The sequence below is a fragment of the Lutra lutra genome, chromosome 11 (genome assembly GCF_902655055.1).
Source record: "Lutra lutra chromosome 11, mLutLut1.2, whole genome shotgun sequence".
In the NCBI taxonomy this organism is placed as follows: domain Eukaryota; kingdom Metazoa; phylum Chordata; class Mammalia; order Carnivora; family Mustelidae; genus Lutra; species Lutra lutra.
The window spans coordinates 102,657,263-102,678,719 of record NC_062288.1 but is presented as its reverse complement, the minus strand read 5'-3'; the positions used below and the strand labels follow the sequence as shown (position 1 = coordinate 102,678,719).

The following is a 21,457-nucleotide window of genomic DNA, read 5'->3' as shown; positions in this document are numbered from 1 at the left end:
TTCCTGTCACCGAGGATTTTATAATGTACTTGGATATATAGGCAAGAAATAGGAAGCCGTGGGTCTGGGTATGCAGAGAATGTCACAGAATGAAACAGGAGAGGCGCTTAAGTCAGCCTTGGCTCGGTCAGAAAACTTTACTCAAGAATATGTGGTGCGGGGGACGCCTGGGTGGCTCACTGGGTTAAGCCTCTGACTTCGGCTTAGGTCATGATCTCAGGGTCCTGGGATCCATCGGACTCTCTGCTCAGCGGGGAGTCTGCTTCCTCCTCTCTCTCTGCCTGCCTCTGTGCTTACTTGTGATCTCTCTTTCTGTCAAATAAATAAATAAAATCTTTGGAAAAAAAAAAAGAAAAGAAAAGAATATGAGGTGTAGGGCACCTGGATGAATCAGTTAGTTAAGTGTCCGACTCTTGATCTCAGCTCAGGTCTTGGTCTCAGGATCGTGGGTTCGAGCCCTGTGTTGGACTCCTCGCATATGAGATATAAGATGGATCATTAAATCTAAGTGATGAGTTGGAGCGGCCATCCACAGCATGCATGTGTGTCTGGGGAGGAGGGGAGGACTGCGGCAGGAGGACAGGACCCTGGGGTGTGACCACAAGAGTAAGAATTGTGAGCGGAGAGTTACATGGAGGCCATAGAATAAACATCTTTGCTTAAACTATCAAGGAATTTGGACAGTTGTGAAGCACACCATGATTGTATTTCTTCCTAGTTTATTGAGTGTTTCCTTATACATGGGTTTGGCTCTTGTCAAATGTTTTTATCTGTATCTATTGAGATAATCATATCCTTCATTCTATTAATGTGATAAAACACACTGATGGATATTTACGCATTGAACCAATCTTGTATTCCCAGGGTTAAATCCCAGGTATACATATTTCTAGATGGTCCTTACTTCTCATGGTCTACACTTCTTTTTATAAGTTGTTGTATTCAATTTGCTAGTATTTTGTTGAGGATTTTTGTCTAAGTCAAGTTCTTGGCGTGAGCCTCAATGGAGTGTGTCACTGTTTCCAGTGTAGGTAACCTGGGGAGGAAGGGGATGAGTGGCCAGCGGAGTCAGCAGTGGTGCCTACAAGAACCTTGTTGCCCAGAAGAAACGGAGGTGTTTGGCGGATGCTCCAGTCCCCGGTAGATGTGGCAATATTGAGAACCCGAAGACTTGGTGACCAGTAAGACCGAGAGTCATGTCTGATGATAACAGGGCCTTCCAGGCACTTACTCAACAGAGGATTCATATCAGGAAAAGAAGAAAAGCATGGCAAGTACCACGTGGTGGGTCACAGACGTTTTCAGGAGCTTATAGAATTCATCCTTTGGGGAACCTCAGAAATACACTCAAGGAAAACATATAAGAACTTGCAGGGGCTCTGGAGGGACGCTTAAGCAGGAAGAGTGAACTCTAGGAAAACATTCATGATGTAAATGACCTCATTTTAAACTTACTGTAGCCTTAGCACAGACAAATTACAAATATGTTTCCAAAGACTATATTTGGGACATAACACCTGACCCAGGCCTGACCCTTATTAATCTGGGGATGAGGAAACACAAGCCTGCCACCGTAGCACCCACTAGAATTTACGAAGACGGGATTAGATGAGAAGAGGAAAACAGGAAATGTTTGTAGTCAAAGTATCACATTGTTCACAGGTAGATCTCACACCGATCTGGTAAGCACATCTTGTGTCTGTTCTCAGAAATAAATGCGAGAATTATAACCACGAAGTCTCCTCGTTAGCATCTCATTGTCCCTCCTGGAAAACTGGAGGGTGAGTGTCTCTGTCTGCTGGGGAGAAGCGTCATATAGCAGCAGGGAGAGCTGGGCCCATGGGTCCGTGGCACCAACCGTTGTAACGATACAATAGGAAGATGAGGTTTTTTCAGATTTTCTGTCTTTGTCATCAGCACACTTTTTTTTTTTACTCTGGAAGTTAAACTCACCACACATGCCACAGTCTGCACAAGGTCTTTCCCAGGGCAGGAAGAGCGAGAAGAGGAAGTGAAAGGGGTCCCCGTGAGGAAGGAGAGGCTGGTGGGGAGGCTGGGGACATCGGATGACCCCATGTGACAAATAGATACATATGCAGGGCATTTGGGCAATGGAAACACTGCGAACAAGGAAAAACCACCTCCTTAGAAGTTACTTCTCCCACTCTCTACTCCAGAGACAGCTGGAACATCTGGACATCCTTCAATATGCCACCTTGATCACTCCATCAGGTCTCTCAGTCTGCGTCCTACTGGCATATGGGGCCCGATCATCCTTTGTTAGGCAGACTGTCCTGTGTAGTGTAGGACATTTAACAGCTTCTCTGGCCCCCGCTTACTACATGCCAGTAGCACCCCCCTGTTGTGACAACCAAAAATGTCTCTAGAGATTGCCAAACCTACCCTGTGGGGCAAGGTCATTCCCAGCTGGGAGCCAGCCCACTACATACCTCACTGAACAGGCAGGATGAGCAACTCATGGCCAGCCTTTAGTGGTCTTGCTAAGACACATATGTTTGAGAGACTCTTAGAGTCTTACCAGGGTCTCAGATCCATAGGAACCAGAGTGTCACACGGACAGAAACAGAAATGAAAGCCAAGGCAAGGGAAATGAGAAGAGACAGTGGAGGAGAAAGACCGTGAGTTGCCCGCAGCCCAAGGTTGAATGCAGTGGCAGGGGCCACAGGTCATCCTAGAAATCTTCCTCTTTTAGTTGCCTCGCAGGAAGAGAGGCCCAGTGGAAATCTGCAGGAGCTGATCTCTGAAAACATATGAACCAAAGGCTCGGCAGGGAGCGTGCCAGACAGCTGTGATAGCTACGAAGGTACACCACTCTTGAAAGTTCTCCCTTCAAGAAAATTTAGTCAAGGGATGCCTGGGTGGCTCAGTTGGTTAAGTGTCTTCCTTTGGCTCAGGTCATGATCCCAGGGTCCTGGGATTGAGTCCTACATCAGGCTCCTGGCTCAGCAGGGAGTCTGCTTCTCCCTTTGTCTGCCGTACCCCCTGCTTATGCTCTTTCTCTCTCTCTCTTTCTGACAAATAAATAAAATATTTTAAAATTAAAGAAAAAAGAAAATTTAGTCAAGTAATCTTTGACGAGGAAGCCAAGAATAAATGGGGAAATGATCATCTCTTCAATAAATGGTGTTGGGATACCAGATATCCGCATGCAAAAGAATGAAATTAGACTCTCATATTATTCAAAAATTAACTCAAAGTGAATTAAAGATTTAAATTCGAGACCCAGAATGGTAAAACCACTGGACAAGAACTCAGGGAAATACTCCCTGATCCTGGTCTGGGCAATAATTTTTTTGCACAAACAACAAAAGCAAACAGACAAGTGGGATAATGTTAAAGTAGAAAGCTTTGGCACAGCCAAAGAAGCAATTAACAAAATGAGAAAGTGACATACAGAATGGGAGAAAATATTTGCTTATGATATATCTGAGAAGAAGTTACTATCCAAAGTTTATGAGGAACTCATACAATTCAACAACACACCAACAAAAAGCAATCTGACTAAAACACGGACAAAGGTCCTGAAACAATATTTTTCCAAAGAAGACATACACATGGCCAGCAGATACATGAAAAGATGCTCAACATCCCTGATCACCAGGGAAATGCAAACCAAAACCACAATGAGATACCACCTCACATCTGTGAGAATGGCTGTTATCAAAGGGACAAGAAATAACTGGTGTCCACGAGGATGTGGAGAAAAGGGAACCCTACACACTGTGGCGGGGACGTAAATTTGTGGAGCCACTGAAGCAAACAGTGTGGGGATTCCTCAAGAAATTAAAAATAGGGCTGCCTGGCTGGCTCCGTCAGCGGGGCACACGACTCTTAATCTCTAGGATATGAGTTCAAGCTCCATGTTGGGTGTAGAGATGACTTCAGAATAAAATCTTAAAAAAAAAAAAAGAAATTAAAAAGAGAACTACCACATGATCTGTTGGTCCCACTTCTGGGTGTATAGCCAAAGAAAAGCAAATCAGGATCTTGAAGGAATTCTGCACGCCCCGTCCCCGCCATGCTCACTGCGCGTTATTCACAAGAGCCAAGATGTGGAAGCAACCTCAGTGTCTGTCCACAGATGAGTGGATGAAGAAGGCATAGTGTATAGAGACAATGGGATATTCTTCAGCCATTTAAATAAAAAGAAAAGGAAGGGTGCCTGGGTGGCTCAGTGGTTAAAGCCTCTGCCTTCGGCTCAGGTCATGATCTCAGGGTCCTGGGATCGAGTCCCGAGTCAGGCTCTCTGCTCAGCAGGGAACCTGCCTCCTCCTGTCTCTCTCTGCCTGCCTCTCTGCCTACTTGTGATCTGTCTGTCAAATAAATAAAAAAATTTTTTTTAAATAAAATTTTTTAAAAAAGGAAACGCTGTCCTTTGTCACAGGATGGATGGATCTTGAGGGCATTACGCTCAGTGAAATCAGTCAGACAGATGAACACTCTATGATCTCACTTACACGTGGAATCTAAAAAAAAGTCTAACTTGAAGAAACAGAGTAGGATGGTGGTTGTTGGGAGCTAGGTGGGGGGGCAGGGGGGTGGGAGGTTTTAGTCCAAGGGTGCGAACTCCCGGCTATAAGATGAGTAACTTCCGGGGATCTGACATGCAGCATTGAAAAAAGAAAAGAAGGAAAACGTCACTCTGCTCCAAGGAGGACAATTAGCCGGCAGCCTCCAGCTGCAACCCTTTCAGGATCTACTTCAGCTTCTGGGCCAAAGCCATGCCCTTCCCAGGCAGCCCCCAGCCAAGGGCTGAGCGCCGCAGAGCCGCCAGTGTCTGTCCATTGCAGAACGCCGTCGCTATGCACCAGTCTTTGCCCTAGAACTCCCTATTCAGATGGGCCCGGCTTGTCCAGGATGCCGCTCTCCCTACCAAGCAGCGTCTGCCCCCTTTCCTTGGGCAAGTGTCAGACCTGCATCACAGTATGAAAACTCTCAGCCCCGTTCTGCTTCCTCTTCAGTCTTTAACAGCTATTACCTTGTCCCCTGCCCCCAGAGAAACCTCTTGCACTCCTAACTACCCGCAGGTGCCCCCTGGGGGAACCAACATAATGTTGTCCCGCCCCTCTAATGTGGTCCTAAAGGAAAGGGGAGATGGTTGTTAGGTCTGGCTGGGAGAAGCTGTCGCACAGCTTAGCCCACACATCCGCCACCTAGTGCAGCTCCCAATGCCACCTGCTCAGCAACGGGTAGTGCCCTGGTCTCTGTGCCTGCCTTACAACAAAAGGGAAGTTCTGGGAAGAGGCACAAAATGCCTTCTAGACTTTATTGCTTCCATGCTCCTGGTTCTAATGTATTTGTCCTTGCTACACTGAAATGCCTGGACTGGGGGGTTCCTGAGCTGTCACCCACTCCGAAGGTCCTCATGCACCAAAGATAAAAAAACCTCCCCAAAGTCAAGGTGTCCATAAACATCTGCATTGCCTCTCCATGGGGGCGGGCTCTTCCCCCAAGTCAGAAAAATAGCAACCAGGAGGATGTGAATTTATAGAATAATTCACCTTTATTATTACATTCAACCGAATGTATTTATACACACATTTTCCAGAATTTGTCACATGCAGGGTTAGGGAGAGTACAACAGTATTAATGGCGACAGTCCGGGCTCTGATGAACAGGTTAAACTTGAAGGCAGTTGATACCTTCAAAAAGCAGTAACAGATGACAGACCGTGTCCTCAGAGCACACACAGAACAGTTCACGGTGGTGACATCCGACCGCTTACCTGGGGGGAGACCCCAGAGTTAAGTTAGCTTACTGCCCGCACCAGGCAGCCCTCAACATCGTCCGCTCAGCCTCAGCGGGATACCCCCGTCCCAGACCCAAGAAGCAACTGGAAGCGTGGAGGCCACAGCGGCCTCAGACTCCCTCCCCGTGGACTTCCTGACGTGAGACTCAATAAGCCCTTAATGTGTTCAAGACATGATTCCTTGAGCTCTCTGAACTTTACCCTAATTTCTAACCCTTGGGGATTAAAAAAAGAGAAAAGTGCAAAGGAGTTTTCTTTTCTAAAAAGTTTAGTTAGTTAGTTAAATTCAATTAATCAACATAGACTGTATTATTTGTCTTAGGGGTACAGGTCAGCGATTCCTGAGTCTCATACAACACATACTCTCTCCAGTGTCCATCACCCAGGACAAAGGAGTTTTCGATAAACTTTTCTAGAGGCAATCTAGACTCCTACTTAGAATTCTGGAAATTGGGGCACCTGGGTGGCTCAGTGGGTTAAACTCTGACTTCGGCTCAGGCCATGATCTCAGGGTCCTGGGATCGAGCCCCACATCGGGCTCTCCGTTCAGCAGGGAGCCTGCTTCCTCCTCTCTCTCTCTCTCTCTTAATCTCTCTTAATCTTAAAAAAAAAAAAAAAGAATTCTGGAAATCTGCAAGATTGGCTAATCTTGGCAATTTCACCATGTGTCCAAGTTTTGTCCTACTGTATTTCATGGCGAGGATTAGCAATAAAGTCTTTTGAAACCTCCCAGACTCATGTTTATTTCCTAAGGGACAAGAAAGAAGAGTAGACAGGGTCCCACTTTCCATTCAGGCCTAGAAAGAAGGGAGCACTAAGGAACAGCCCCCTGGTGAGGAAAGGAACCTGCTGGCCCTGAGTCATCTCGGGGTTGGGGGGTGTAGCAGGGGCTCGTGGAGGTCTGCATGAGTCCAGCTTCTCCATTCTGCCATGCCAGGAGTTGTCTGGATCTGCATCCCCCCGTCCTTGGGCAGGTTTCTGTATTTGACCCCAGGCTGGCCTTGGCCTTGGTCACATTGTCTGTCCTGAAGCCACTCTACGTACGCAGGTGAGGTGATTCATGAGACTTAATTCTGACCCTCAAAACCACCCAATCTCTGAAGCCTCTTTCTAGAATTCCCCCACCTAATTTCTTCTTTCTCCTTTCGAGAGGAACCTGACGACTCGTTTACCCACAAAGAGCTGAAGCAACATGGGCTGAGGTGTACGTGTCTGCCAGGGTCCTGGAGCCTTCTCCCACCCCACCAGCCCTACCGCATCCCGTCCCCAAGTGAGGGTGTCACTACCTTAGAGAGACCCCCACGCACGTCAGCTGCCTACGATAAAATCTCTTTCAAATTCTTCAGTAAATTTGTGGGCTTGTGCTTTTCCTGGGCATTTTTTTAAAAAAGATTTTATTCATTTATTTGACAGATGGAGATCACAAGTAGGCAGAGAGGCAGGCGGGGGGGGGGGTGCGAGTAGGCTCCCCGCTGAGCAGAGAGCCCGATTCGGGGCTTGATCCCAGGACCCTGAGATCATGACCTGAGCTGAAGGCAGAGGCTTTAACCCACTGAGCCACCCAGGTGTCCCCTTCCTGGGCATTTTTAATGATTTTGCTGACATTCTCCCATTCGTGGGGACCCCCTGACCTCCATGGTTCTTTATCAGCTTATCGGCCATTTCCAGAAGATATGTTGCCTGGTTTTCCCTGGTTTGGCCCATTTCTCTGTTATTAGAAGCACAGACTCCACCCCCGCCACACACACACCTTTTAATGATGTTCTTAAGACTTTTGTTATCTGTGTTCTGGACATACTCTTCGAGGTCCCCTGACTCAAGGTCTTCCTTCCAAGTGAACAGCACGTCGTGTACTTCCTCTCCGAAAATGCTCTCCAAGTCCTTCACTGCCCTTTTGTCCTCCTGAGTGAACCATCCCAGATGGAACACCAGGACCAGAACCTTGTTCCCTTCTTCACAGCAGGACAAACAGCCTCTGACCTCCTCCTCCAGGTGGGACAGACCTCCCTCGGCACTGGTCATCAGGTAGAGTGAAGTCATGTCCACAACCACCACCTGCAGCCTGCCCCACATCCTCTTGTTGCTCTGGCACGTCTAGGTCACTGCCTGTGCTTGGAAATGAGAGCGGAAGTCGGGGTTCCCAAGGATGGTGTTCCCGGTGGCGCTCTTCCCAGTGCCACTCCTCCCCACCAGCACAATGCTCAGGGTCTCTGTTGAAAAGAAAGCAGGAAAGATGGATGACCATGGGCTGATCTGGGGGCAGTTTTCAAAGCGCTGCCAGATGTCATGGCAGAGGATGCTCGGAGAGCACCAGGCCACCCTCTGACACAGCAGCTCTCTCCCCAAGCATGGTTCCGGGCACGCGCTCTGGGAATGAGAAGCATGACTTGGACCACCATCTCTGCCCCGTGCTCACCCACGACATGGCACTGTTCCTACCTCTGAATTTACTCCCTTCTTCTGGTAACTTCTCTGACTCCCTGGCACCTCGTGGGGGACCCTGGATTTACTTTCCGTCATCTACTCAGCTGCATCCAGACTCCACATCTCACCCCTTGGTCTTCTGTTCCTGGGGCAACAATGTCTTCCTATTGCCAACTAATGCTAAGTGCTGCAAAATCTCCTTGATGCGCTTAAAATCTCCTTGATGCGCTTGAGAAATTAACAACAGAATTGACTGTTCGTGAAAAAGCAACTACGTATACCGTTGACAGAGTCCTCATTCCTTCATTTGGATCACCAAAAATTCATTTCTCGTTAAAACCACATTAAACTGAATTGTGTCTTTCACTGATGCGTCAAAAGGCACTTCGTGGTTATAATAACGAACGCACACTCACGCTGTTTTGTGTGGTGATGATGGAGAACAGATGTCCCTAAAAATTGAGTGACAGATGCTAGAGACCTGGCAGTGGGCGCTCGTGGGGGCTCCTTATGACTCTCCACCTGTACTGTGGTCTTTCTCTTCTGCACTGGCCTTTTCACAGTTCTCTCCATCATACGTTCTTTGCCAATGTACCCATATCCGCCTTACAACAAAGAGGGAGGAAAGCCTACCCTGTGCTCTTTTAGGGCAAATTATTGCATTGCGATCCTGAACCCACAGTCTCATAGTTATGCTTACAGGATTCTAGATCCATCTTCCAACAGTCTCACATTTGTCACAGATTTCAGTCCCTGCTTCCACACCCTCAGAGCGGGTGGTTCTCAAAGACCTCCACGATTGGGTCTATGATGGCTGTCCCACGTCCTGTAGAGGTGTGAACCCTCCATTTCCATCATGGCCGCTCCCTCGGCCGGCCCCTCAAGGGGTAGGCTCAGTCCCACCTCCCTGCTTCCGATTGCTGGAGTTTTCCCTGCAGTGTCTTCCAGCCTTCTGCCAGCCGCCCAAACCCTGCCCACTCTCCAAAGCCCATTACAAACTGAGCTTTCTCCACACAGACTCTCCGGACCTCCCTGCATGTCTCCACTTCTTGAGAAGGCTCCCGAGCACCTGGCCCTCCATGAGGACTGTGCAAGGGCTCCTAAGCAGACACAGTCTTCTGAATCTGTGCTCTTCTCAGGGGAGGGCGTTTGAAGTGAAGGCAACGGGTGAGTCATGTTGACTTGGAAGAATCTCAGCTCAGGGCAATGAGCATGTAGCACTGAGTGCACGGGGACATCTGCTAGAGCCGTGGGTGGTGTGGCTGGGCTGAGAAACCCACCTAATGCCATGTGAGGACTCGGGCTGCCAGTCCTCATCCTCCTCTCTTCAGAATGACCTCCCCTCTCCAACAAGTGAAGAGTAAGGAACCAAGAAGTCAAGAGAAGGAGAAGGAAGGAGAGTGTCAGAGTGGGCTTAAGAGGAAGAGAAGAGTAAACCAACTTTCCAGAACCATCTATCTCATCATGAGCACTGAGTCTTGAGCCACAGGCAACAGATACACTGTGGGGAGAAGAAGAGATTGGAAAAAACTCAACAAGAGACCTTCACTATCCCGTTGGAGAGAGGGGGTAAGGGTCAGGAGAGAATGAAAGACAGTGTGTACAGAAAGGCTCATAACTTCAGTAACCTTGGAGAAAGAAAAGTTAGTCAACAGACTGGACCTGTCCTTTCCCTCTTCTCCCCGCCCTTCTGTATATTTCATATCGTTTCTGAAAGCATCTAGAAAAGGATTTTTAGACGCTGTATACCTTCCCCTCTAAAGCTACAGGGCCTGCCCCCATTCTGTTGCAGTGCCCACAACTGTTTGCAGGAGCTCGTCCGCCTGGCGCTGCTCCTCTTCCCCTGTCACTCGGTAGTTGAAGACGAAGTACCGGTCACTGCCCATGTCAGTGAGGTTGTAGAGAGCTTTATTTCTGTGTTTCAGGAACATCCGTAGATTCTGATCCCCGAGGTCTTCTTTCCTGGTGGAGAGAATGATCAGGTGCTTCACGAATTTGCCTCCGAATCTGGCCAGGTGGCGTCCAGGACTGCCTCATCTTTCTCGGTGAAGGAGCCCAGCGGCATCATCACCAGCAGGAAGGTGAGGGGGCACCCAAGGGCAGGTCTCTGGAGCTCTGCTTTAAGGTCCCTTGAAGACAAGATGTCTGGAGCATCAGTGATCACAGCTCTCCTCTCTCTCCAGATTCTGCTTTCAGACACAAACCTCTGGGTGACTGACCCTTCGCTGAATTTGGTCTTAAAGACTCGATTCCCCAGAAGGCTGTTCCCGGCTGCACTTTTCCCGGCTCCACGCTTGCCTACAAGCAGGACCTTCAGCTCCGGTGGCCCAGGGTTCAGCTCACATCCTGGGGCCTGAAGCGGCTTCTCCCCTCCCCTGGAGGACAAAAGAGCAGATTCAACATCTCCTCTTGCAGCTGAGTTCAGAGATGGGGGCAGGTGTTCTGCTTTCTCATCCTTGTCAGTTTTTAACAGAGAAGGCCGGTAGTGTTCTGAGCAGCAGGACGCTACTCCCGGTCAGGAGCTACCTCTCCAAGTCAAAGCCACAAAGAGGCCCATGAATAAATGAAGAGATAATGTAAAAATGGTCAAGATTTCCCAGGAACATGAAAATGTTAAACTTGGCCTCCTGTGATCTTGGTCCTTAGATTTCCTTTCATTTTGCTACCGAAGGTAAGTGCCTGGCTGCGAAGTCCAGGGACTAAAACAGGACAAGGGAGACTGAGTTTAAAATGCCCCATGGCGGGGTGCCTGGGTGGCTCAGTTGCTAAGCGTCTGCCTTCGGCTCAGGTGATGATCCCAGGATCCTGGGATGGCTCAGGTGATGATCCCAGGATCCTGGGATCGAGCCCCACATCCGGCTCCCTGCTCAGCGGGAAGCCTGCTTCTCCCTCTCCCACTCCCACTGCTTCTGTTCCCTCTCTTGCTGTGTCTCTCTCTGTTAAAGAAATAAAATCTTTAAAAATACGTAAATAAATAAATAAATAAAATGCCCCATGGAAAAAATAAATGAATAAAATAAAATAAAACGCCCCTTGATAGTATATTTATAAAATGTTTTACTGCTCAGCAATCAAAAACAAAAACGAAAGAATGAATGGATGAACTATTGATATGCAACATGCATGGATCTTCAAAACATGCTAAATGAAAGCAGCCAGACACAAAACACACACTATGGGGTCTCACTCCATGAAGTTCGAGAACAGACGAAATTAGTCTATGCTGTCAGAAGTCTGGATTCAGTTCCCTTTGGGGAGATGCAGCAGAAACTTGGGAAGTGATGGAAATGCTCCAGATCTTATTTTTTTTTATTTGCTATTTTTAAAAGGTTTTATTTATTTACTAGAGAGAGAGAGAGTGAGAGCACAAGTAGGCAGAGCAGCAGGCAGAGGCAGAAGGAGAAGCAGGCTCCCCGGTGAGCAGGGAGCTGGATGTGGGGCTCCATCCCAGGACCCTGGAATCATGACCTGAGCTGAAGGCAGACGCTTAACAGACTGAGCCACCCAGGCGCCCTGGAAATGCTCCAGATCCCTATCTACCTGGGGGTTACAGAGCTATACACTTAAGATGTGTGCATTTTACTCTATGTTAATTGTATGTCAATAAGTTACTGTAAAAACCTCGCCACAAAACTATCTCTGCACATGTGCCCTGCCCCCACCACTTCTCCTCTATCCAAGGTCAGCACCAGACCTTCAGGCTGAGCAAAGGTCAGGGTCAGCCACTTCCCAGAATATTCAGAGGCTGAGGCACCCCAGGCACTATCAGTGTGGATCATGCCTAGGCCTCTGAGCCGCAGGTCTGGGAGGTGGAATGAACACACTTTTAAAGAAAACCACCAAAACGCAGGTGACAGCTCATCCTTGTTGTCTTGGGAAAGCTCCTGCTTTCCCCAAAATCAGCTCACACAAGTCTGCATCCCACCAAGATAAAGTCCCTTCCAATGCCCTCATTCTGAGACACCCCCCGGTTCTTCATGGCGTGCTATTTCCTCAGGGTCACGAGGAATCATTTGGGGACATAACAGGCAAGTTCCTGGAGGTCTTGACTAAAGGGCATCAACAGAATTTTAAATCCCTCCCCCTACTTCTGCCTGAGTTCACATATCTCTGGCTAAGTTTACTCCTCTGTAAATGAGAATAATGATAATACCAACCTCTTCATAGGGCTGTTAGAGGAATCGATGTGTACAGTTATCATGAGAATTATATGCTGGGGAGATTGAATTATTTATATATATTTTCCAGTATATAATGTCAGTTGTGATTATCATTGAAATTGTAATTATAATAGTTATTATTATTAGGGGAATTCCATGAGGCCAGAGACCTCATCTGTCTAATTCACTGCTGAACACTCAGCTCTTGCACAGAACTGGCCCAGAAATAACCTAAAGGTCCATCGGTCGAGGGACGGCTGACTCAGTCGCGTGCGCCCCTTACCTTGGACAAAATTGCACCTACTAAACAGAACAAGGAGGCTCTTACAGGGACTGACTCGTGAGGTGTGCAGGATGTATCGTTAATGGCGATCATTACAAGGATCCTGACCTCCCCCAGTGAACTCCACAAATGAGTGGAATCACCATGAAGGTGGTTTCTGCTTTCCCGGGGGGAGTCAACATTGTATAGTCCTGGATCCAGGGCCAGAAAGACAAGACTGAGTCCAGAAAGAAGCCACGAAAGGCAAGCCCATCTCCATCACATTCAGGGAAGGCCCAGGACACCCACACCATGTCCAGAACCTACTCCCAAGTGTTAGGAGCTCTCTAGGGGACGAGCTGCGGACACCAACCTGAGCTAGGCCTCCAGAGTACATCTCTGATCCTACTTATCTAATTTTTCCACCTCATTTTGACTCATGATGCATTCAAAAGGATACAGATGTAAGCTTACCATTTTTTTTTTAAAGATTTTATTTATTTATTTGTCAGAGAGAGAGCAAGAGTGAGCACAGGCAGATAGAGAGGCAGGCAGAGGCAGAGGGAGAAGCAGGCTCCCGCTGAGCAAGGAGCCCGATGCGGGACTCGATCCCAGGACGCTGGGATCATGGCCTGAGCCGAAGGCAGCCGCTTAACCAACTGAGCCAGCCAGGCATCCCATAAGCTTACCATTTTTAAGGATCACTCTTACCAAGTGGCTTGTCCCCCTTCTGGTCGTGGCTTCATTCATATAATCCTAGAAAATAAAGGTGGAAATGATGCACAGGGACCTAAAATTTCATCTTTTTGCAAAGTAAAGAAATGAAGACACAAGTATATAATTCAGAGTAATTTAATGAGGACAATGTGGTCAGATCAAGGCCACGGTCATGTTCCTTGTTGGCTTTTGTAGACCCGTCCACAATGTCAGTTGAGCTTCAGACCCCACTGCCGACAGCACAACAGGCTCCCCAGAAGTATGAAGATGGGTCTTGTTCTTGCTCAGAGGAGCCCCACAAATGCCATCTAACCAAGGCATTGAGCCCGAAGCTCTAACTTTCCTTCTCGCCAGTCTCCCAACAATAATGGCAGTTCCTTTCCAAGTCTTCCAGAGTTTCTGCTGTTCTGGAGAAAATCCAGAGGCTTAAGAAGAGTGGACTTCCCGGAAGAAGAAACTAGCCCAGTGATGTCTGGAATGTCCATCTGAGGGACCCGGGGGAAAGGAGGAGATCAGGCGTGAAACTCCTACACATCTCTGGTGTCTTCTCCCCACACTGCGCCCCCGGGATAGAAATGATGCTGTTTCTGACGTAAGAACCAGAGACATTTGGAACTTTTCCCATCCAGGTGGGCAAATGGAACCAAACACACAATTGGTATTCCCTTCCCCTGCCTGGTAAAGCTGACAAGCTCCCCAAAATTTAAATTGTCATGGAATCAAAAGAGAGGGTAAAAATTATATACAATCCTGATGAGTCTGCTATTCCTAGAAGATTCCAATACTTTATTTTAACCCTATTTTTGTTAAATCTCCATGCCAGCCAAGGAAATTTTCCCTCTGCTTTCTTACCTGGCCTTACCCCAAGCTGTGGGTCCCTTTCGCCATCCCTCACCCCGGATCCTCCCCTCTCAGCTCTGACCCTCAGACATCTTTCATCTTACCCGGCACAACTCAAATTCTTTCACGTGTTTTAAATGCCAAAGGTTGTTGCAGTGCAAATGTGTATGATCTAAAACGTAATAATTTTTAAATTTCTCACCCACTGTAAAAGGAGCAGCTGCTAATTAACATATATCCTTCTGTGTTTTTCTAAGTTTATACGCATACACACAAGCATATATGAACACACAGGGAGACTTGGTAGGCATCTTGCTCTGCAATCTGCTTCAGAATATGTCCTGTACAGCTGTACAAGTCAGTCCCCATAGATCAGCTCCGTTTTTTTAGGAGAGGCTATTTGCTCCAAGGCATGGACATGGAACATTCCATCCTAACGTAACAGTTCCTTTACTGGTAGACTGTCAGGTTATTTCTGGTTTTACTATCTCAAGAGATGCCATGATAAGTATCCTTACACATACATCTTTATGTATGTGAATGTTTTATTTCTGGGTAATAGTCCTAAAAGTGGGAATCTTGCTGAGTCTCCGGGTTGTTAAAGTCCTTAATGTCTCCATAACTTATGTGAACCTTATACACATCCATAATAATGCTACTAACTGTAAGGTTTTATAGGCGAGATACATACGACACCAGGCAAGATAGGTGCAAGGCAAGGTTTATTAAAGGCGCTCTTGGGGGAAGTTCCGAGACTCAGGAGAGGAGAGTTGGAGAAGTCGTGCCCAGGAGGGGGTCGAGTGGGTCTTTTATTTGGGTTAAGAGAGGGCATAGGTTCACAGCCCTATAAAGGTAAGGTATTTGGGGCGTGGGTTCACAACTATATATGGTAAGGTATTTGGTGGTTGGAGGGTAGGGGAAGTCCTGATGTTCCTGTTTCCTGCATAAGTATCAGTTTACTTTTGGTGACGTGTCCTCGGCATATGTCCTTCCGGAGGGACAGTCATGGGTAAAGGAAGAGGGTGGCCTGGAAGATGGCGGCCCTGCGGCCATCTTTATTGTTCCTCCTGCGTTCCTGGAGCTGCCGACCCAACAACAATAATGATAGGGGCAGCTGATAATCACCGAATGCTTACACCTCAAGTATTTGCAAATATTTTTGTAAGCATTTATTTCATTGCATCGTCACAGAAATCTCTGAGATACATATTATTATCTCTGTTTTATGGAAGACAAAAATAAGATCCTGGGTCAACAGAATGGATAGGAGTTCTGTCCCTCAGGGAGTCTGTGTGGAGGCAACCACCACAAGTATATTCACAGCAATCACTTGACTCACCTGCTGGTGGCCTCGTGAGGAGCGCCATGATGGAAGGAGGGGCCAGTGGGGAAGACGCACTGAGGAAGTGAGCTCATGCTGAGGGAAATGGATACACAAAAGCAGACCTGGTATGGGATCTGATGGGAGAGGGGACGTGTCCAGGTGGACTAAATCACAGGTTGGAAGCTCCAGAATGGACATGGATGCAAGTCAAGGACCACGGGAAGGCCAGTGAGACCAACACCTGAAGAGCAAGTTAGAGGGTGAAGGACCGACTCAGGTCGGGGATTCTGAACTCCATCTGAAGATCAGTGGACAGTTACCGCGGCATTTTAAAACAAGAGGGTGTTGGGTTCAGGGTACAGTGCACAGAGCTCATCCCATGCTCTGATCCTCTCTGTAGACATTCCTGTTCCAGTCAGCCTTCAAGAGACAGAAAGATGGTTATAAAGGAAAAAGAAGGAGGGCAGACCTAGGAGATAAGAGAGCAACAAGTTCTCTGGAGCCTCAGGGTCCTCATCTGTGGAACAGGGTACACAGAGCCCTTGTGAAGACGTTGTCCGTTCATATGTCTAGGACTCAGTAGGTGCTCAATAATTGTTGCCTTCCTTCTCACCTCCGTCCTGTTTGGGCTTCACGCTCATCAGTTCTCAGAGTTTACTCTGACCAACGCCGCCCCCTACGCTGGATTTTTGCTTGCTTTACCTCTTTTGGCACTTGCGTTACGAATCCTCTGTAACAACATTCACTTACTTACCCTGAATCAGGAACTGTTTTGTGTCTTATGCATGAGTCACTCAAACCCAGGAGTAAGCTCCTCAAAAGCAAAAGCCTGAATTTTTGTATCTTCCTTAACTACAAATACATTTTCTACTCAGGTTTAGAAATTAGGGCGCCTGGGTGGCTCAGTGGGTTAAGCGGCTGCCTTTGGCTCAGGTCATGATCTCAGGGTCTTGGGATCAAGTCCCACCTGGGGCTCCCTGCTCAGCAGGGAGTCTGCTTCTCCCTCCCCCTCTGCCGCTCCCCCTGCTTGTACTCTCTCTTTCTCTGTGTCAAATAAATAAATAAAATCTTCAAAAAAAATTAAATAAGGGCACCTGGGTGGCTTAGTGGGTTAAGCCTCTGCCTTCAGCTCAGGTCATGATCTCAGGGTCCTGGGATCGAGCCCTGTGTTGGGCTCTCCACTCAGTGGGGAGCTGCTTCCCTACCCTCCACTTGCCTCTCTGCCTACTTGTGATCTCTCTCTCTCTCTCTGTGTCAAATAAATAAATAAATAAAATCTTTAAAAAAAGAAATTAAATAAATATGACTGTGGCTTTTGTGTATGAAATGGATTGAGGGTAAGGCACAAGAATGAAAGAGGGGAAGGTTGTTTGTAAGACAGGACAGGCGAGAACCCAGGCTGGCTTGGATCAGACGGGGGGAATGCGGATGGAGAGAGGTGGGACTTCTGACCACAGAAGACTTGATGAATTCTCAGATATCAGCTGCCAGCTGGTAGTGGCAGCAAAGCCGACCTCTGGGTTTAGGTTCTAAGAGCCCGGTGAGCAGCACCACCATTTACCCAGTTGAGAGGAAAACGGAAGTCTTACAGATTTCAGAGGGAAAACCAAAAGTCTGGACGTGTGAAGTCCGAGGTCCTTCCTCTATGAGAGCCAATTGGAGCTGTCGAGGAGCAGTCGGATACGGGAGCAGGATTGAGAGGAGAGACCTGGATGACAGCGATGAATCTGGAAATCGTTAGCCATCGGCGGAGCTCAGAGCTGGAAGGCAGAGTTGAGGAAAGCCTAGAACCATGCCCTAAAGGTGCCAACTTTCAGAGGCCACGCGAGGAGAGCTCAGGAATCTCTGGCGTAGCCAAAAAGGGCAGGAGTTAGAAAACAAAGAGTGTAGTTGTATTGAAGCCAAGGGAAGAGATGGTCCGGTTTGTGTGTCCAGTGCTGTGAGGGATAAAGTCAGGTGAGGACTTAAATGTATCCGTTAATTTGCCAATAAGGGTAATATGCAAAGCCCCTGCCACCTGGTGCCCCATGTTGGCGGATCACGGATAAATATCTCCTTAAACAAAGCCTATGGTCCATCACACGGTGCCACACCTCCCGTATCCCTGCCCATCATCCACCCAAGAGCTCTAGCAGCAAAGATCCTTGTAGACCTTAAGAATATCTTACCACGGGGCGCCTGGGTGGCTCAGTGGGTTAAGCCGCTGCCTTCGGCTCAGGTCATGATCTCGGGGTCCTGGGATCGAGTCCCGCATCGGGTTCTCTGCTCGGCAGAGATCCTGCTTCCCTCTCTCTCTCTCTCTCTGCCTGCCTCTCCATCTGCTTGTGATCTCTCTCTGTCAAATAAATAAATAAAATCTTAAAAAAAAAAAAGAATATCTTACCACGAATTCACAGCTTTCGTTTCTGAAGTTCACAATTTATGGTCCTCCCTTTTCATGCAACAAATACTGGACCCGGCACAGGAGTCCCCTCACCTGACTGGCCGCTCCTCCTCGCTTGCCCTGTTGGTCAGAACACAGTTTTGGCCTCCGTAGTTTTCAGCCAGCTCCGGGAGGTACCCCTCCCCACTGACGTAAGCTTGCAGTGCGTCACCCTCCAAATCATCCTCCTGAGTGAAAACGGTAATGATGTACTTCTTGGCATCGGCTCCAAACAGCTTGTGGATGCCCGTGACTGCCTCCTTGTCCTCCACCTTGTAACGGCCAATGGCAATTACCAGCAGCAGCACGTGGAGGCTCCAAGCAGCTTTCAATGTTGGCGTTGCTTGTCTTCAGCACAAGAGATTGAGGAGAAAATGTCGGGGGTGTCGATGACCACAACCTTCCCCCCTCTTGTGGCCCCCCTCGCTCTCTGGCACGTTTTTGTCACCATCTGGCCACTACATCTGGACACAAACACAATTTTGCCCAGAATCATGTTTCCTGGGGCACTTTTCCCCGCACCACTCCTCCCCAAGAGGAGAAGCCTCAGCTCTGGCTCCGGCTCCTGATACAGCCCCTGTTGGCTCTGCTGGACAAAAACAACACACCAATGTGGAACACATGAGAAGTCAACAGAGGGGCAGCAAGAAAATTCATTCTTTCTAGTTCCTCCCCAAGGACTGGAGCTACTGACGTCAACTCAAACTAGATTCGGATAAGCAATCCTGTTTCCCAGGATCCTCTCTATGCTCTTGTCTCCTAACTAAATCCGTATGAAGATGTCACACACAACTGGCTAAACTGACAGCCCCTTCTCTCTCTGTACCTCCCCCACTATACACACTGGGGTAAAAGCAGACACTATGAGACAATAAGGTCCCCTCCCTGAGATGTCCATGTGCTAATCCCCGGAATCTGTGGCTACGTTGTTACATAGGAAAAGGGACCTTGCCAATGTGATTAAGGATGTTGAGATGGAGAGATAATCTTGGATCACCCAGGTGGACCCAGTAGAATTACACTGTAAGAAGTCCTTCTGAGAGGAAGACAGGAAAGTCAGAGTAAGAAAAAGGAGATGTGAGGACAGGAGCAAAGGTCAGAGAGTGAGAGCGATTTGAAAATGCTACACTGTTGACTTTGAATGTAGAATAAAGAGCCACAAGTCAAGGGGGATGGGAGCAGCTTCTAGAAACTGGAAAAGTCAAGGAAACGATTCTCCCACACAGCCTCTGGAAGGATCCTGCCCAGCACCTTGATTTTAGGATTTCTGACCTCCAGAATTATAAAATAATAATCTGGTGGGTTTTTAGCAACTGATCATGTGGCAATTTGTTACAGCAGCAACAGAAACTAATACGCACTCTTTCCCAGCTTCCTTTCAGCGGAGTAACCATGTGACCTAGTTCTACCCGAGGACAATGAGGGAACATTTCCTTGGGCTTTCTTCTTATTTGGAATGTAAATGTGATATCTGGGGGCCCCTGAGTGGCTCAGTAGGTTAAGCATCTGCCTTCAGCTCAGGTTACGATCCCAGGATCCTAGGATCGAGCCCTGCATCAGGCTCCCTGCTCAGTGGAGAGCCTGCTTTTCCCTCTCTCTCTCTCTGCCCCTCATTCATGCTCTCTAGCTCTCTTGCTTTATCTCAAATAAATAAATAAAATCTTTAAAAACAATAAATGTGATATCTGAAATCACAGCAGATATCACGAGACAATGAGGTAACCAACAAGAAAACAAAAGGCCAGTGTGTGCCATCACACTGAAGGAATGAAGAGCAGAGAGATAAAAGAATTCCTGATGACATCACTGAGCTGCCAAAATATCCTTGAGATCACCTTTTTTTTTAGATTTATTTATTTATTATTTTAAAAAATTTATCTATTTGACAGAGAGAGAGAGAGCGAGAGAGAGCCAGAGAGCACAAGTGAGGGGAGTAGTAGCGGAAGAGGGAGAAGCAGGCTCCCCGCCAAGCAAGGAGCCTGATGCAGGACTCGATCCCAGGACTCTGAGATCATGATCCGACTTGGAGGCAGACACCTAACCGACTGAGCCACCCAGGCACCCTAAGGTCACCTTTTTGTTAAGTAAACAGCTGATATTCTAAAGATCTAGCTGCTGCTACTCAAAGCACGGTTCACAGGCTGGCGGTACTGCCAGTAATGGAGGCCATGTCAGCAGTGCAGAATCTCAGTCTCCACCCAGACCTCCTGAATAAGAATCTGTAACCGAACAAGCTCCAGATGCTTCTCACGAACACTCAAGTTTGAGAAGCACTGGTGTAAGACACCATTAGTTCAAGATTAGCATTCCCAGCTGAATCAGGACCCACTTGAGGAGCCAAGTTTCCCAGCACCATTTCTTGAACAGTCCCATCTTTTTCCAAATGATTCTGTCAGATACCATGTGCCCTAATTTCCATGAGTCTATTCCTAGGTTGTCTGTTCTGTCCACTAAATGCTCACTCAGTCTATTCCTGAACCAGAAAATGTTATTTACTAGAACCAAAATGACTTAATATTATCCTACTTAAGATACAACTTTAAACCTTCATTATGTGATCAAGGAGGTAGGTCCCAACACCTTGCTATTGTTCAAAACTGTCACACTCTTCTCGGCTTTTTAATCTCCTGTAGGACTTTGAAAATCATTTGTCCTTGTCTTTAGGAAATCCCTGTTGAAATCTAGAATGCTATAGCATTGAATGTGCAGCTTAGTTTTAGAACTGACATGTTCATAGGATTCTCTTTTTGTTGGTCAGTTTTAAACATATTCTAATTTCAACCATTAGTTCTTTTTGATTCATAAATTAGGAGAAGTGATTACCAAATTTAAAAATGTATTGGGATGGGGTGCCTGGGTGGCTCAGTGGGTTAAAGCCTCTGCCTTCGGCTCAGGTCATGATCCCAGGGTCCTGGGATCGAGCCCCACATTGGGCTCTCAGCTCAGTGGGGAGCCTGCTTCCCCCTCTCTCTCTGCCTGCCTCTCTGCCTACTTGTGATCTCTCTCTGTCAAATAAATAAATAAAATCCTTAAAAAAAATAAAAAATAAAAAAATAAAAATGTATTGGGAGACTTGCTATATTTTTATTTATTTCTAATATTATTACTCTCTGGCCAGAAAACAACATCTGTATAAAATGTTTGTCACTGGTCAAGATCTACTTTTTTTTTAAAGATTTTATTTATTTATTTGTTTATTTATTTATTTATTATTTATTATTTATATTAATTATATTTATATTATACATATATAAAAATATATAAAATATAATTTTAATTTTAATTTTAATTTTAATTTATTTAAATTTAATTTTAATTTAATTAATTTAATTTAATTTAATTTAATAAAAATATAATAAATATAAATATATAAAAATATAAAAATATTATTATTTATTATTATTATTTATTATTTATTATTTATTATTTATTTATTTATTTATTTATTTATTTATTTATTTGACAGAGAGAGACACAGAGAGAAGGAACACAAGCAGGGGCAGGTGGGAGAGGGAGAAGCAGGCTTCCTGATAAGCAG

The 21,457-nt window shown here is 46.8% G+C and overlaps 1 protein-coding gene across 1 annotated transcript; it reads right to left on the bottom strand.

Moving 5' to 3' along the window:
* Positions 1-1,000: 1,000 nt before the first annotated feature.
* Positions 1,001-19,313, bottom strand: GIMAP8 (GTPase, IMAP family member 8). Its single transcript, XM_047694395.1, is given in 12 exon segments — positions 1,001-1,036; positions 5,664-5,746; positions 7,402-7,980; positions 9,944-9,987; positions 9,989-10,208; positions 10,211-10,564; positions 13,322-13,354; positions 13,357-13,372; positions 17,926-17,981; positions 17,984-18,250; positions 18,253-18,505; positions 19,281-19,313. Coding segments are annotated over 12 exon segments (1,974 nt in total).
* Positions 19,314-21,457: the final 2,144 nt, after the last annotated feature.